This window comes from Ostreococcus tauri, assembly GCF_000214015.3.
Source record: "Ostreococcus tauri WGS project CAID00000000 data, contig chromosome 09, whole genome shotgun sequence".
NCBI classification, from domain to species: Eukaryota; Viridiplantae; Chlorophyta; class Mamiellophyceae; order Mamiellales; family Bathycoccaceae; genus Ostreococcus; species Ostreococcus tauri.
The window spans coordinates 15,992-28,530 of record NC_014434.2 but is presented as its reverse complement, the minus strand read 5'-3'; the positions used below and the strand labels follow the sequence as shown (position 1 = coordinate 28,530).

Below are 12,539 nucleotides of genomic sequence, written 5' to 3'. Positions count from 1 at the left end.
TCGACGCCCGCGATGGGGGCGTGTCTGAGCATGTGTGAATCCACCCCGGACGTGCCGGCGAACATCATCGCCGATCCCGAGGTACGGCTGGCGCGCGTGCTCGAATCGACGAATTGACGTTCGCGCGCTCGGGGGGTGTTGGGACGACGTTCGGTCGACAGCGCGTTGAGCGATCTCGGAGAGACGGAGGCGGTGACGTCGCGTACTGACGGTGCGCATCCATCACCACCCGCAGGGTCCGAGTAAGTTCGTCGTCAAGTCATGCTCGATGTTCAACAAGGATTACGAGGTGTATCGCGACGCGGTGGACGTGAACAACCGCTGGCTGTTCATGAACCGAAGCGGAAAGGGAATGTTCGATCCCACCGGATACATCGACCTCGAGAACTACGTGCGAATCAACCCGGAGGATAAGAAGAAGGGCCAGGTGCTCTGGAAGGCTAAGTATAACGAGCGACCGAGTTTTCAGATGGGCATGTCGCTCGGTGCCGATTCGGAGGACGACGGCGACTCAAACGGCATGGTCCAGTCTTTGACCGGAATGTTCTCGCGGATGGCGAACACGGGTAACGATAGATTCTACTCAATGAAGTGGAGAACTTTCTCCGAGGCCAAGATCAGGTCGGTGAAGACTCCGGGACAAGAGTACAGCGTGAAAATCAAAGCCAAGGGCTACTGCACGAGAACAGTCAACATTACATACGAGCGCGATGAAAACGGCCACCGACATCGCAGGGTGTCCGTTCAAGATCACAAATACGTGACGAAGATCTCGTACAAGATCAAGCAAGCCGATGGCACGACGATCGAACGCTTCGACATGTACCCGGGCGACGGCGGTTACTTCAGCGGCCCCGAAATGGTCTGGGAGTGCGGCGCCTTCACCGCCAAGCTCAAGGGGGGTTTCTTCTCCAACTACCCGCACGAGATCGAGACGAAGCCCGGTATCGACCCCGGTTTCGCCCTCATCTTCGCCCACATCTGCGTCACCGAGTTCGCCCCGGATGAGATCAAGAAGGACCTCAAGCCGCAGTGGAACCTGTGCCCGGGATACGTCAACCCGTATTAAACGGCGGCGACGTCGGACGCGGCGAACGCGCATTCCAACAAAGGCCTCGTCCGAGGTACGATGTAATCATATTTATCACAGTAGATCCGCTCAACGACGCAACCGGCGAGGTCTCTCAACAACCAATCGACATACATACCCCCTCTCTGGAGTCATGAATCACCAAACCGGTCACGCAATTCGACGTCGTCCGAACGCGCCTTCCGATCGCTCGACCGCGCGCGTGCGCACACGTCACCGCGCGCGAAGTCGTCATGGTGGCGGTCGGTGACGCGTTCCCCGACGTCGTCGCCCAATCCCACGAGCCCACGTGGCCGACGCCCGTGAAGATGCGCGCGCGCTTGGCTGGCAAGCGAACGATCGTCGTCGGTCTTCCCGGCGCGTTCACGCCCACGTGATCGACGTGTCAGGTCCCGGGATACCTCGCGGGACAGGACGCGTTGAAAAACGCGAAGATTGATGAGGTTTTGGTCTACTGCGTGAACGACGCCGCGGTGATGGGGGCCTGGGCGATCGATCAAAAGATTGCGGGATCGAACATCGCCTTCGTCGCCGACCCGAACTCGGTGATGACCAAGGCGTTGGACATGGAGCTCACGCACCCGGGACCGTGCGCCAAGCTCGGACCGAAGCGATGCAAGCGATTCGCGATGTTCGTCGAGGATGGCGTGATCAAGGTGATCAACGTGAGCGAAGGGCCGGACGATCCCGCCGGGGACGAAAGGCCCGAGTCCTCGTGCATTGATAACATGCTCAAGGATATCGCCGCCTTGTAAGCGGCGAGGGTTCGAGCTCCGATCGTAACCTTTACATTTTCGTTTTACATTTTCTTTTCGATCCAGAGCGAGAGCGACGGGTGGGTGAGGGGATCTAGGACGACGCGCTCGCGAACCGTGACGCGAACCAGCGAAAGAGCCGAATGCACGGTTGGCTGGTTCGTCGATGAAGCGAACGCGACGTCCGACTCGCGATTCCCCAACGCCTGGAAGAGTGACAATGACGCGAGTCGTTGCGCTTGAAATAAACCATTAAAACATAATGAATACAACAACGCGTCTACTAATCGCTGCGCTCCTTCTTGACGCTGACGACGGTCGGCTTCTCCTCAATCTCCTCCTTCGCGCCGCCGTGTCGTCGTTGCCACGAACAGAACGCCGCGAGATTGCAATCTTTTGGTTTGCGGTTGATGTCACCTCGCGCGAAAATCTCGAAAGAATCGATGCCAAACTCGCCAATTCCGTAAATTTTCTTTTCTGGTTCGAGACCAACCTCGAACGCCCCGGTGTTCGTGAGAATCGCCGTACTGACCTCGACGATGGTTCTATGTCGCCCCGGAAAGAGACCGAGTCGTTTGATGACCTCGAAGACTTCCTCTGCGTCGGCATGCAGCGCCGCCGTTGGCGTTGGAAACTTTTCAAAGAAATTTGATATCACCTCGTGTTTCAACGGCCCACTCGCAACTCGACTCATCAGAGCGCACGCGATGAGAAGCATCCAAGCGTCGTGCGCGTAATACTCCTGCAATAGCTGTAATTCACTCGGCGGCGGCGGTTTCCCAAGCCTAGATTTGACCCAGGTCTCCCAGTCGTCCACGTGCGATGGAACGTCCTCTCCCCAACGTCGAACCGCATCCGCGCGCCATGCGCTCTCATTCGTCTTCCCACTCGCCGCTCGAGTCTCCAACAAACGCTCTCGCGCCCCGGCCAACCACTCTCGAGACGCCGCGAACGCGTCCGTCTCCTCGTCTTCGTCCCGAGCCAACTTTGGCTGTCGCCTCGAGTTCTCTCCAGGCTCGTCACCATCGTCCATGGCGTCGATCGCGGAGCCATCGTGCTCGGGCTTGATCCCGACCACTCGAGACGATCGCCTCGTGGGTTCTTGAAGCGTCTTGCGCTTCCGAGAGTTCGCGTTCGATCGACGATTGTTTGCGTCACCAAACATGTCTTTTGAGATTTGTAACACGCCGAGCCGCTTCATGTACGCACGGTTACGCTCGACGTGAGCCAAACGTTGGAGCTCGTACTCACTCAGAGCCGGGGGAGCGTTCTCGTCGCGAGTCATGACTTGAAACGCGCGAGGAATTGCGGACGCGCGTTAGCTCGCAAACGAGGTGTAGGTAGATTTCGCAAACTCAATTAAATGAAACCTACTGGTTTCTTGCTGCTATTACGTGTTGGATTGCTCTTTGAGCTTTTTAATCGCCTCGGCGATGTTCAATCCGCCGAGCGCCGCGGTCAAGGTTTGCGCGGCTAATGCGGCAGCGTCAACATCCTTGGGCGACAGGTATGGCGGCGGCTCCTCCTTGCCGGCGATGGTGACGCTGGTGAACATCTCGCCCTCGCCCAGGCCCAGGCGATCGTACACCTGTTGAAGATCTTCCACGGTCATCGCGTCGTACATTAGCGGCAAGTCCGCGATGCACTGGATCTTCTTCTTCGGCGCCAGGTCCGGGGTGTTTGTGCACTGCATGAGATCAGCCCAGTAGTTGTTCGTTTTGAGGTCCATCTCGTGTCGACTCAACAAGGTCAAGCGCGCGCGATCGACCTCGCGCTGGCTCACGCGCTGCGTCTTGAATCCTCGCATCACACGGACGCCGGCCTGAAGCGCGTCATCGATCTTTTCCGGCGTTGACGTCACCAACAACCTGTACGTCGTAGCGTCGTTATTCTGCAAGCCGAACGACATCGTAAAGTTGCAGTCATACGTCAGACCCAACGCGTCTCTAACCGTGGTGAACAGCCTACCACCCACAACTTCAGCGAGCATCATGCCCGCGCAATAAGTCGCCAGCGGATTGGCTCGTCGCACGGATTGACGCGCGAATGGGTTGCCCTTCGCCGCGGCAACCTCGTTCACCGGATCCTTCAAAGCGGCAATCTGTTCAGGCGTGTACGACTCCACGTTGATAAAGCTAGGGATTTCGTTGAACAACTTCGTCATCGGTTCCCACATGGACGGTCCCGGACCGGCAGCAACGGCGCATGCGCGCTCATCGCTGTCTCTCAACCAAAGTCGCTGCGCGCGGATGGGATCATCCGCCGGCACATCCTTCAACTTCAGCGGGGCCACGAGCGACGGTGGCGACGGTTTCGTCTTGATTGAACCCATGAAAGCGAGAACCAGATCGTCTACTTCTTCCGGAATGATGTCTCCGACGATGTTGAGCTCCAACGCCCCGCTGGCAAACTGCTTCTCGATAATCTCTCGCACTCCATCGAGCGTCAGCGCCGCGAGCGCCTCCTTGTTCGGATCCATGATGCGTCGATCATTGTAAATCACCGCGTTGATGGTTTCGTGAGTCAGGAGTTCAATGTTCTTGTTCGTATTGATTTGGAACATGCGATAAATGTCCTTGACTCGCTCGAGCGCTTGCTCGTCCCAGTTTGGCTTGGTGAGAGTGAGATGGATTATCTCGAGAATAGTCCTCAAGCCACCATCCGTTGCAAACGCAGAGTCCATGAACAGATATTCGACCTCGGGCTCGACGTCGTACACTAGCAAATGTTGCATGGTCAACAATTCAATTTGTTTGCGGCTCCAACTTCCGACGTCTCCGGCTTCTTGAACCGTTCGAAGACCAACCGCCGAGGCACCGATGCCGCCGGGACCTATTTCTGGGCTCTCCAACGATCGGCCCCCAGGGACGACGAGACGAAGGAACGCACTTCCGGGCTCGGCATCGAGAACCTTGTAGTTCACTCTGATCCCATTACTCAACGTGCGTTGGTACACTCCCGTTGGCTCGTGATAGGTTGCCTCGACAAACTCTGGCGACATATTGGCGAAGAGCGTGTCAACCTCTTCATCGGAGACCAACACTTCCGGGACGTAAATGTCCTCGGGCTCCGTGATCTCGCCGTAGTCAGCGGCGAGAACTTGTTCGATGCGCTCGGGAGTAATATCGAAGGGCACGGTCTCGCCCTTGGCGTCGGTCATCGTGGCCGGGACGCATGCGACGATGGCCGTGCACATGCCGCTGTTCTTCGAGCGGTTGTGTGCCTTGCCGTATTCGCCGATGAAGCCCAAAAGCTCATCGCACATACCGTTACACGCATCGAGGGTGAGTAAATCTGCCATGTCCACCATGGCTTCGTGTCCGGCGACTTGGTCCATGACGACATGGCCGCACGCGTCCTGCTCCATGATGAAGTCGAGGTTTTCCAGGCTCGGCACGCTCCCGGCTTGCTGCGCGAGCTGTTCTGAATCACGAAGCATGGCAGCCTTGAAACGGTCGAGCTCACTCGGAGTCAAACCGAACTTTTGCAAACGCCGAGCCTCCTCCACGGCGACTTGCAGGGCGAACTCGTACTCGCGAGGTTCGCATGTCACGGTGACCGTGCTGACGCAGCACCCCTCGCGCGCAGAGTCAGAGTGGTCCAGTTCGACGCGCTTGTAATCCGCATTTGTCTCCGCATAACGCGCTTGAATGCGGCTTTGTAACACCAACAACACGATGCGCTGAAGGATCGTCCTGTACAAATCTCCCATGCGCTTAAGCGGCTTGATTTCCAACTTTGAGAAAATGTTAAAGCTCGCGTTGGACAAGTGCTCGTGTTGAAACATCGAAACCTTGCCCTCATCCGCGACGAACGGCATGAAAGGATCTTCCAAGGCTTTTGCCTTGGCTTCTTCGTTCATTCGCTTGATCTCTTCGAGCTCGTAAGAGGGCGCACCGTAAGCGTGCTTCACGGGCGGCCGAACGCGATGACGCTCCAGGGGAGAGCCAACTTCCTCCGCTCCCTCGGCCGGGGCGGCTTCCCCAAACGCGGTGGCGATCATCTCCTCCACCTCATCCACAGTAGCATCGAAGTCACCCACGACGTAAAGCGTCGCGTTGGCCGGAAAGTACCACCGTGCGTGGAAATCTTTCACCGCTTGCGCGGGCCACGCTTCGACCTGATCGAGCTTACCGATGGGGAACCGCGTCCCGAGAAGATTATCCCAGTGCAAATGCTCGAGAAGCTGACAGTCCACGCGATACTCGATCGTATTCATCATTTGCGCCTCCGCGAGCACCGCCTTCTTCTCCTTGGCCACGCGCGTTTCCAATAACTGTGGCGTGAACGCGACGTCATTCAGAATATCCAAGACGTTTGGAGGCATGTAGTGCCCATCCTTGTTCGTCGTCGGCGCGTGGATGTGGAACACGGTGTGGTGGAAATCAGTGTACGCGTTACCTCTCGTCCCGCTTCCCAGCCACTGATCGCGCTTACGCGAACCCAGAAACGTGACATGCTCCACGAGGTGCGCCAAGCCTTGCTCGTCCTCGCGCTCATCCACCGCCCCCACGTGCATCTCCAGGTGCGCCTCAAATCGTCCCTCCGGCACCTTGTTGGGTAAAATCACGTACTTCAACCCATTCTCCAACGTCCCCCGTCGGATCTCCTCGTGCGACGGGAGCGGTCGATCGAGCAAAGCGATCGCCTCGCTCGGATCCACCTCGGTCGCCAGCGCCTCCAACGCGCGGTCCCACCGCCCCGCCTGCGTCTCGACGTACGCCCCTCGCTCCCCCCCGTTCGCCGCCGACGCCGCGACGCATCGTCCTCGCACCGATCCCACCCCTCGTCGACGCGTCTCCACCGATCGCGCGCCCGTCGTCGTCCGCGTCCGCGTCCTCGTCGCGCGACGCCCACCCCTCCCGTCGCCCGCGCGATTCCACCCCTCGCGTCGCCCGTTCGATGGCGTCCAAGGCCGTCGCTCCCGAACGCCCACGGTGGACGCGATAGCATTCGCCATCGCGCGCGCGTTCGTCTCCCGTCGCCGTCGCCCCGGTCGACGTTCGCGAGGCGTCGATCGTCGCCGCGACGTCGGCGCGTCCGTGGACGATGGTCCGCGTCACACGCGTTGGAGTCTCACGTCGCGCGCCGTCACGAGTCACGACCCACGAGTCACGACTCGTCGTCGAGCGCGCGCGCGATCGCCCCCCGCGGTTCGAACGCCCGCGGGGTGGGGCGGGATCGAGGTGGGCGTCGTCGTGCCCGTCGCGCGTCGTCCGCGCGCGCGCGCTCGACGTCGCGCGACGCGCGGGACGATCGCGCCCGTCGCCGTGGACGCGCGCGTGGGCGTCGGGGCGCGACCGCGGGCGACGGCGCGCGCGCGCATTCACCCGCGCGTGGGCGTCGGGCGCGGTGCGGGGCGACGCGGACGGACGACGGCGCGGACGGGCGTCGAGCGCGGTGACGGGCGAGCGATGGGCGATGCGGGTTTAGCGGGGGCGTATGAGGTTGGCGCCGCGACGCTGCATGAATATTTGCGCGCGCGCGCGGCGGACGCGGTGGAGGCGTCGACGAGCGCGCGCGAGGCGGAGGATTGCGAGAACGAAGCGGCGATCGTTCGGGCGCTCGCGCGGACGTGCGCGAAGATTGGGCGGTTCGTGCGACGCGCTGGATTGACGGACGTGAAGGCGTACGTGGAGGGGAAGAATGGGGCGGTGAACGTGCACGGAGAGGAACAGGCGGCGCTGGACGACGCGGCGCACGAGATGTGCGTCGAGGCGCTGCGCGAAGAGGGGTCGTCGGCTTGGATCGCGAGCGAAGAGAGCGAGGACGTGGTCGCCGCGAATCCGAGAGGACGCATCGCGGTTGTTTTCGATCCCTTGGACGGGAGCTCCAACATCGAGTGCGGCGTCGGCGTGGGGACGATTTTTGGTCTCGTCGGCGTCGATGAAAACTCCGCGGCTGCATCCGTGTACGCGCGTCCGGGAAACGACATGCGCAGCGTTGGATACGTCATGTACGGCGCGTCGACGATTCTCGTGTTGAGTTTCATGTCCACCGGCGCGGTGTGCGCGTTCACCTACGACGAGAGTCTCGACGCCTTTGTGCTCACAAAGGCAAACATTCGCATCCCGACTTCGGGCAACGTGTACAGCGTGAACCAGGCGAATTATCGAAAATGGGACGACGTTATGCGAGCATACATCGATGAGTGCTCGAAGGAGAAGAAGTCGCTTCGATACATTGGTTCCATGGTCGCCGACGTCCACAGAACACTGCTGTACGGGGGGACGTTTCACTATCCCGCGGACGCGTCCAACCCAAACGGCAAGCTTCGAGCGGTGTACGAATGCTTCCCCATGTCGGCCATCATCGAGCGCGCTGGGGGCTTGGCGATTTCTGCCGCCGATACGCGCGTGCTGGATTTCGTTCCGACGTCGGCGCACGAGAGAATGCCCATTCACGTCGGTAGTCCCGCGGACATCGAGCGCTTGTCGCAAATGTATCGCGAGTCGCCTGGCGGCGCCGCCGCGGTACGGAGCACGTTTTCTCCACTTTAATACGTTCGCGAATCTAATACACGCGGACAAGGTGCACGAAGTATGCATACATCCTGATTGTAATCACAAAGACCCTACGAATCGGGCGGTCGTTTCATCATCGGATCGTCGCACCTACTCCGCCTTGCCGTTGGCTTCGGGCTTCTTCTTGTCGCCACCCTTACCCGCCAAGTTCAAGGCTTTTTCGATCGCTTCGGGACCGTGCTTCTTCACGAGCTCCTGAACCCGGGCGAATTGCGGGCCGAGTTCCTGTTGGATGGCCGCGAAGTCACCCTTCTTCAAGTTCTCGGTGTGTTTATCGATGGATGGAGACAGCTGGTGGAAGACGGGCTGAATGCCCTTTTTGTAGACGGTGATGGCGCCCTTGAACCTCGGGTTGACCATCCACGCGCAGAACAAAATCTTGAGCATGCGGTACGCCGGGATCCTGTGCGAGCGAAACGCGTCGTCAGTCTCTCTTCGTGCGTTCGAGGGGTTCCGTGCGTTCGTCGCGCCGCGCGTTTGAAACCGTCGAGGACGAGTAGAATTCTCCATCATCTTCCCCTCGCGCGCGTTCGTTCGCCGCGTTCCCCCCTCGCGCGCGCGCGAACGCGTGTGCAACGTAATACGAACACGTACCAGGAGACCAAGCCGATGGATTCACCGATCACGAGCGAGAACGCGACGATGAAGTAGGTCAACCACAACGTCACATCTTCCGGTCCAATCACCTTGCGATCGAGGAGTTTGAGCGCACTGTACGTCGGGTAGAGGTAACCGACGCCAAAACCGGCGCACTTCAAGGTAAATGTGATCATCTCGCGTGCGCGCGCGTGGTTTGACGCGCTTCAGAGGCGCAAAGTGCGAACGATCTTTCGATCCAGGGGAACAAGTCGGGCGAAAGGATGTTCGGAGCCAGAGTTGGCGCGAAAGCAATCGTGGGGGTCGTTCGAGGGTCGTGACTGGTGAAAGTGGCGAGGGAGAGAGCTCCCGCCCTCGCTCGCGCTCGCTCGCGCGTGAAGACGAATAACAATCGTAATACATCCCGCTCCTCGCGCGCGTCACGCCTTGTTGTACTTGTTCACCATCCAGTCCTGGAGGACGTCCAGGTCGGAGAGTCGCTCCACCTTGACGCCGCGCGTCTTCCAGTACTGCGTCATGCGTCGCACCTGCATCAAATCCCCCGTCGCTGCGATCGTCTTCGCTCGGGAAAACCAAATCTTATCCAAAGATTCCTGAATGATCGCCTTATCGCCCCCGTCCACCGCGCGCTTGAGGAATCTGAGCTCCTTCAGCTTGTTAATCGCGCTCACGTCGTATCCTCTCGACTCGAGCTCGCGCGTGAGCCGCTCCACCTCTCTCGCGCCGTCGTAGAACACCCATCCGACGTACACCGCCGCGGCGACGGCAACGAACGGTCCGTACGTCGAATCCGGCGCCGCCGCGAGCTCGTGCACGACGTCCATCGTCGCTCGCGGACGCACGATGCGTGCACCCACCCGACCCATCCACCGGTCGCTCGGGCGCGCGCGCGCGGACCGACCGCGCGCGGTCGCGCGTCGACCCACCGTCGTCGTCGTCGCCGTCGTCGTCGTCGTCGTCGTCGTCGTCGCGGATGACATCATCGCCGTCGTCGTCGTCGTCGTCTCCCGCGATCGAGGTGGACGCGATCGCGCGCGCGCGCGCTGCGGGGACGGTTTTTTTGACGACGTCATCCCACCGCGCACGTGTTCGACGCGAGCGACGGCGCGCGCGATGACGGCGACGATGGAGATCGCGCTCAGCGACGCCGCGACCGAACCCTCGGTTCGAGTCGACGGGCTGACGTACGCGTACCCGGGACACGAGGCGGTCGTGCGCGCGTGGACGCTCGCGCTGCCGCCGGGGTCGAGATGCTTGCTCAGCGGTGCGAATGGGGCTGGTAAAACGACGGCGCTGCAGGTATTGGCTGGGAAAACCATGGTGAGCGAAGACGCGGTGCGGGTGCTGGGACGACCGCCGTTTCACGACATCGCGCTCACGTGCGACGGCGAACTGAGCTATCTCGGGGCGCAGTGGCGAAGGAACATTGGAAGCGCCGGAGCCGACGTGCCGCTGAGCGGAGACATCTCGGCGCGAGCGATGATCGAGGGCGTCACTGGGGTCGATCCAGAGCGAAGAGAACGATTGGTCAAGCTTTTGGACGTTGATTTAGATTGGTCCATGAAGGCGCTGAGTGATGGACAGCGACGACGGGTGCAAATCTGCATGGGACTCCTCAAGCCGTACAAGGTGCTCCTGTGCGATGAGATCACGGTCGATTTGGACATTTTGGGCCGACTGGACCTGCTCAAATTCTTCAAGGAGGAATGCGAGCAGCGTGGGGCGACTATCGTGTACGCGACGCATATCTTTGACGGCATGGCGGATTGGATGACGCACCTCGCGTTCACGTCCAACGGCGAGCTCAAGTACGGAGGCGCTAAGGAAGATATTCCAGAGATTCAAGGAACGAAACACTTATTGTCGACGATCGAGAAGTGGTTACGCATCGATCGCGACGAGCGACGCGTGCGCGAGGCCGAGCGCGCGGCGAATCCTCCGCCAAAGGTGGACGCGGCGAGCCACTTCCAGACGCGCCACATGGCGTACTATAGATGAAATTAGTGACACATCGACCAGATCCCATTCTTTCCGTGTAGTGCGAGTTGTCTGTTTTTAAATTTGTTTCACATGTCCTTAGATGCGATTACATGCGAAATCTTCGGACAAATATGATAGCTATCGATGGTGTATACCTGTGGGCTGCTTGTGCGGCGAGTCAACTCGTGAGGGAATCGCTCGTTCGCTCTCGGAGAGAAACGAGCGAAGAAATCAGTGAGATATCGGCGGCGATGTCTCTCACTTGGAGTTCTTCGCGCTGTTGCAAATCGTGACGAATGCGTCGCCGATGAGCGAAGCGCCACCGACGAGGAATCCGTCGATGTCCTCCTTCGTCGCCAACTCGTCGCAGTTCGACGCGTTCACGCTACCTCCGTATTGAATACGAATCTTAGACGCGACTTCCGGGGAGATATTGGACGCGCACCACTTACGAATGCCCGCATGTACGTCTTGCGCCTGATCTGGCGTCGCTACCTTGCCCGTACCGATGGCCCAGACGGGCTCGTACGCGATGACGACGTTGTCCCAGTCCGCCGCAGTGATGACGTCGTTCACAGCCTTGAGCTGCGCGTAGCACACGTCCATGGTCTTCCCGGACTCCCGCTGATCCAACGTTTCACCAATGCATAGAGCAACCTTCAAACCCTTGCTCAGGGCGTACTTAACCTTCTCGCCGACAAACTCACTCGTTTCGCCGCACAACGCGCGACGTTCGCTGTGCCCCAAAATCACCCAAGGGATGTTGGCGTCGACGAGCATTTCGGCGCTCACCTCTCCAGTAAACGCACCACCCTCGGAAACCCAGCAATTCTGCGCGGCGATGGCGTACTTCTCACTGTTGAGTTCCGCCTGCACGCGCGGAATGAACACGAACGGCGGCGCGACGTAGACGTCGACATCCGCGTCAATTTTTCCCGCGTTGAGCGCCTTGACGAGGTCCTTGACCGAGGCCGCGGTGCCGTTACACTTCCAGTTCCCACCGACGATGAACTTACCCGTCCCAGCGTTCACTGCGACGCATCGTCGTCGCACCGCCGGCGCCTGCGTCGATGTAAACGTTCTCGTCAGTCTCTCCTTCGCGCGCGTTATCCAAACCACCCAGAGCGCCCGATCGGGCGAGGGGTCCAAACTCTCGCCCCCATCCCGACCTCGATCGCGCTCGATCGCGCGCCGTCAACGCCGTGGACGACGCGATCGATCGCGCGCGCGCGTTCGCGTCCACCGCGCGTCGCATCCCTCTCCCGCGTCGTCGTCGTCGTCGTCCTCGTCGGCGCCGTCTCGCCCGCTCGACCCATCGGTCGAGGTCACCATCCGTCGTCTCGTCGTCGCCGTTTTTCGCACCTGCGCGCTCGATCGCCCCTCGCGCCTCGACACCGTCGTTCGTGCGACGCTCGCGCGCACCGCGGCGCACCGCGCGACGCCCATGGTCCCTCCGCGCACTGCGGATTCAGTCGTCGCCATCGCTCTCGCCGTCCCGCGCGCGACGCCCGGGCGAGGGGTCATCCGGGGTTCGAATCGGACACCCAACACATCACCTAAACCCTTCCCCTCGCGACGTCGATCGATGCGCGA

General features: G+C 60.3%; 8 protein-coding genes across 8 annotated transcripts; 3 read left to right on the top strand and 5 right to left on the bottom strand.

Annotated features, from left to right (window-relative positions):
- Window positions 1–12: 12 nt before the first annotated feature.
- Window positions 13–1,069, top strand: OT_ostta09g00200 (hypothetical protein; the record flags this gene model as incomplete). Its single annotated transcript, XM_022983259.1, has 2 exons — window positions 13–81; window positions 236–1,069. The coding sequence occupies 2 exons, from the start codon at window positions 13–15 to the stop codon at window positions 1,067–1,069; spliced, it is 903 nt and encodes a 300-aa protein (XP_022839539.1).
- Window positions 1,070–2,128: 1,059 nt separating this feature from the next.
- Window positions 2,129–3,130, bottom strand: OT_ostta09g00180 (DNA glycosylase; the record flags this gene model as incomplete). The annotated part of the gene is made up of 1 exon (XM_003080955.2): window positions 2,129–3,130. One exon carries the CDS (start codon window positions 3,128–3,130, stop codon window positions 2,129–2,131), a length of 1,002 nt encoding a protein of 333 aa, XP_003081003.2.
- Window positions 3,131–3,235: 105 nt separating this feature from the next.
- Window positions 3,236–6,805, bottom strand: OT_ostta09g00170 (Metalloenzyme, LuxS/M16 peptidase-like; the record flags this gene model as incomplete). The annotated part of the gene is made up of 1 exon (XM_003080946.2): window positions 3,236–6,805. The coding sequence occupies one exon, from the start codon at window positions 6,803–6,805 to the stop codon at window positions 3,236–3,238; it is 3,570 nt and encodes a 1,189-aa protein (XP_003080994.2).
- A 454-nt stretch (window positions 6,806–7,259) lies between these two features.
- OT_ostta09g00160 (Fructose-1,6-bisphosphatase class 1/Sedoheputulose-1,7-bisphosphatase) lies at window positions 7,260–8,345 on the top strand (the record flags this gene model as incomplete). The annotated part of the gene is made up of 1 exon (XM_003080947.2): window positions 7,260–8,345. The coding sequence occupies one exon, from the start codon at window positions 7,260–7,262 to the stop codon at window positions 8,343–8,345; it is 1,086 nt and encodes a 361-aa protein (XP_003080995.2).
- A 114-nt stretch (window positions 8,346–8,459) lies between these two features.
- Window positions 8,460–9,142, bottom strand: OT_ostta09g00150 (TB2/DP1/HVA22-related protein; the record flags this gene model as incomplete). Its single annotated transcript, XM_022983258.1, has 2 exons — window positions 8,460–8,772; window positions 8,964–9,142. The coding sequence occupies 2 exons, from the start codon at window positions 9,140–9,142 to the stop codon at window positions 8,460–8,462; spliced, it is 492 nt and encodes a 163-aa protein (XP_022839538.1).
- A 243-nt stretch (window positions 9,143–9,385) lies between these two features.
- OT_ostta09g00140 (unnamed product) lies at window positions 9,386–9,790 on the bottom strand (the record flags this gene model as incomplete). The annotated part of the gene is made up of 1 exon (XM_022983257.1): window positions 9,386–9,790. One exon carries the CDS (start codon window positions 9,788–9,790, stop codon window positions 9,386–9,388), a length of 405 nt encoding a protein of 134 aa, XP_022839537.1.
- Window positions 9,791–10,091: 301 nt separating this feature from the next.
- On the top strand, window positions 10,092–10,964 carry OT_ostta09g00130 (P-loop containing nucleoside triphosphate hydrolase; the record flags this gene model as incomplete). Its single annotated transcript, XM_003080949.1, has 1 exon — window positions 10,092–10,964. The coding sequence occupies one exon, from the start codon at window positions 10,092–10,094 to the stop codon at window positions 10,962–10,964; it is 873 nt and encodes a 290-aa protein (XP_003080997.1).
- Window positions 10,965–11,204: 240 nt separating this feature from the next.
- On the bottom strand, window positions 11,205–12,392 carry OT_ostta09g00120 (Triosephosphate isomerase; the record flags this gene model as incomplete). The annotated part of the gene is made up of 2 exons (XM_022983256.1): window positions 11,205–12,008; window positions 12,309–12,392. 2 exons carry the CDS (start codon window positions 12,390–12,392, stop codon window positions 11,205–11,207), a joined length of 888 nt encoding a protein of 295 aa, XP_022839536.1.
- Window positions 12,393–12,539: the final 147 nt, after the last annotated feature.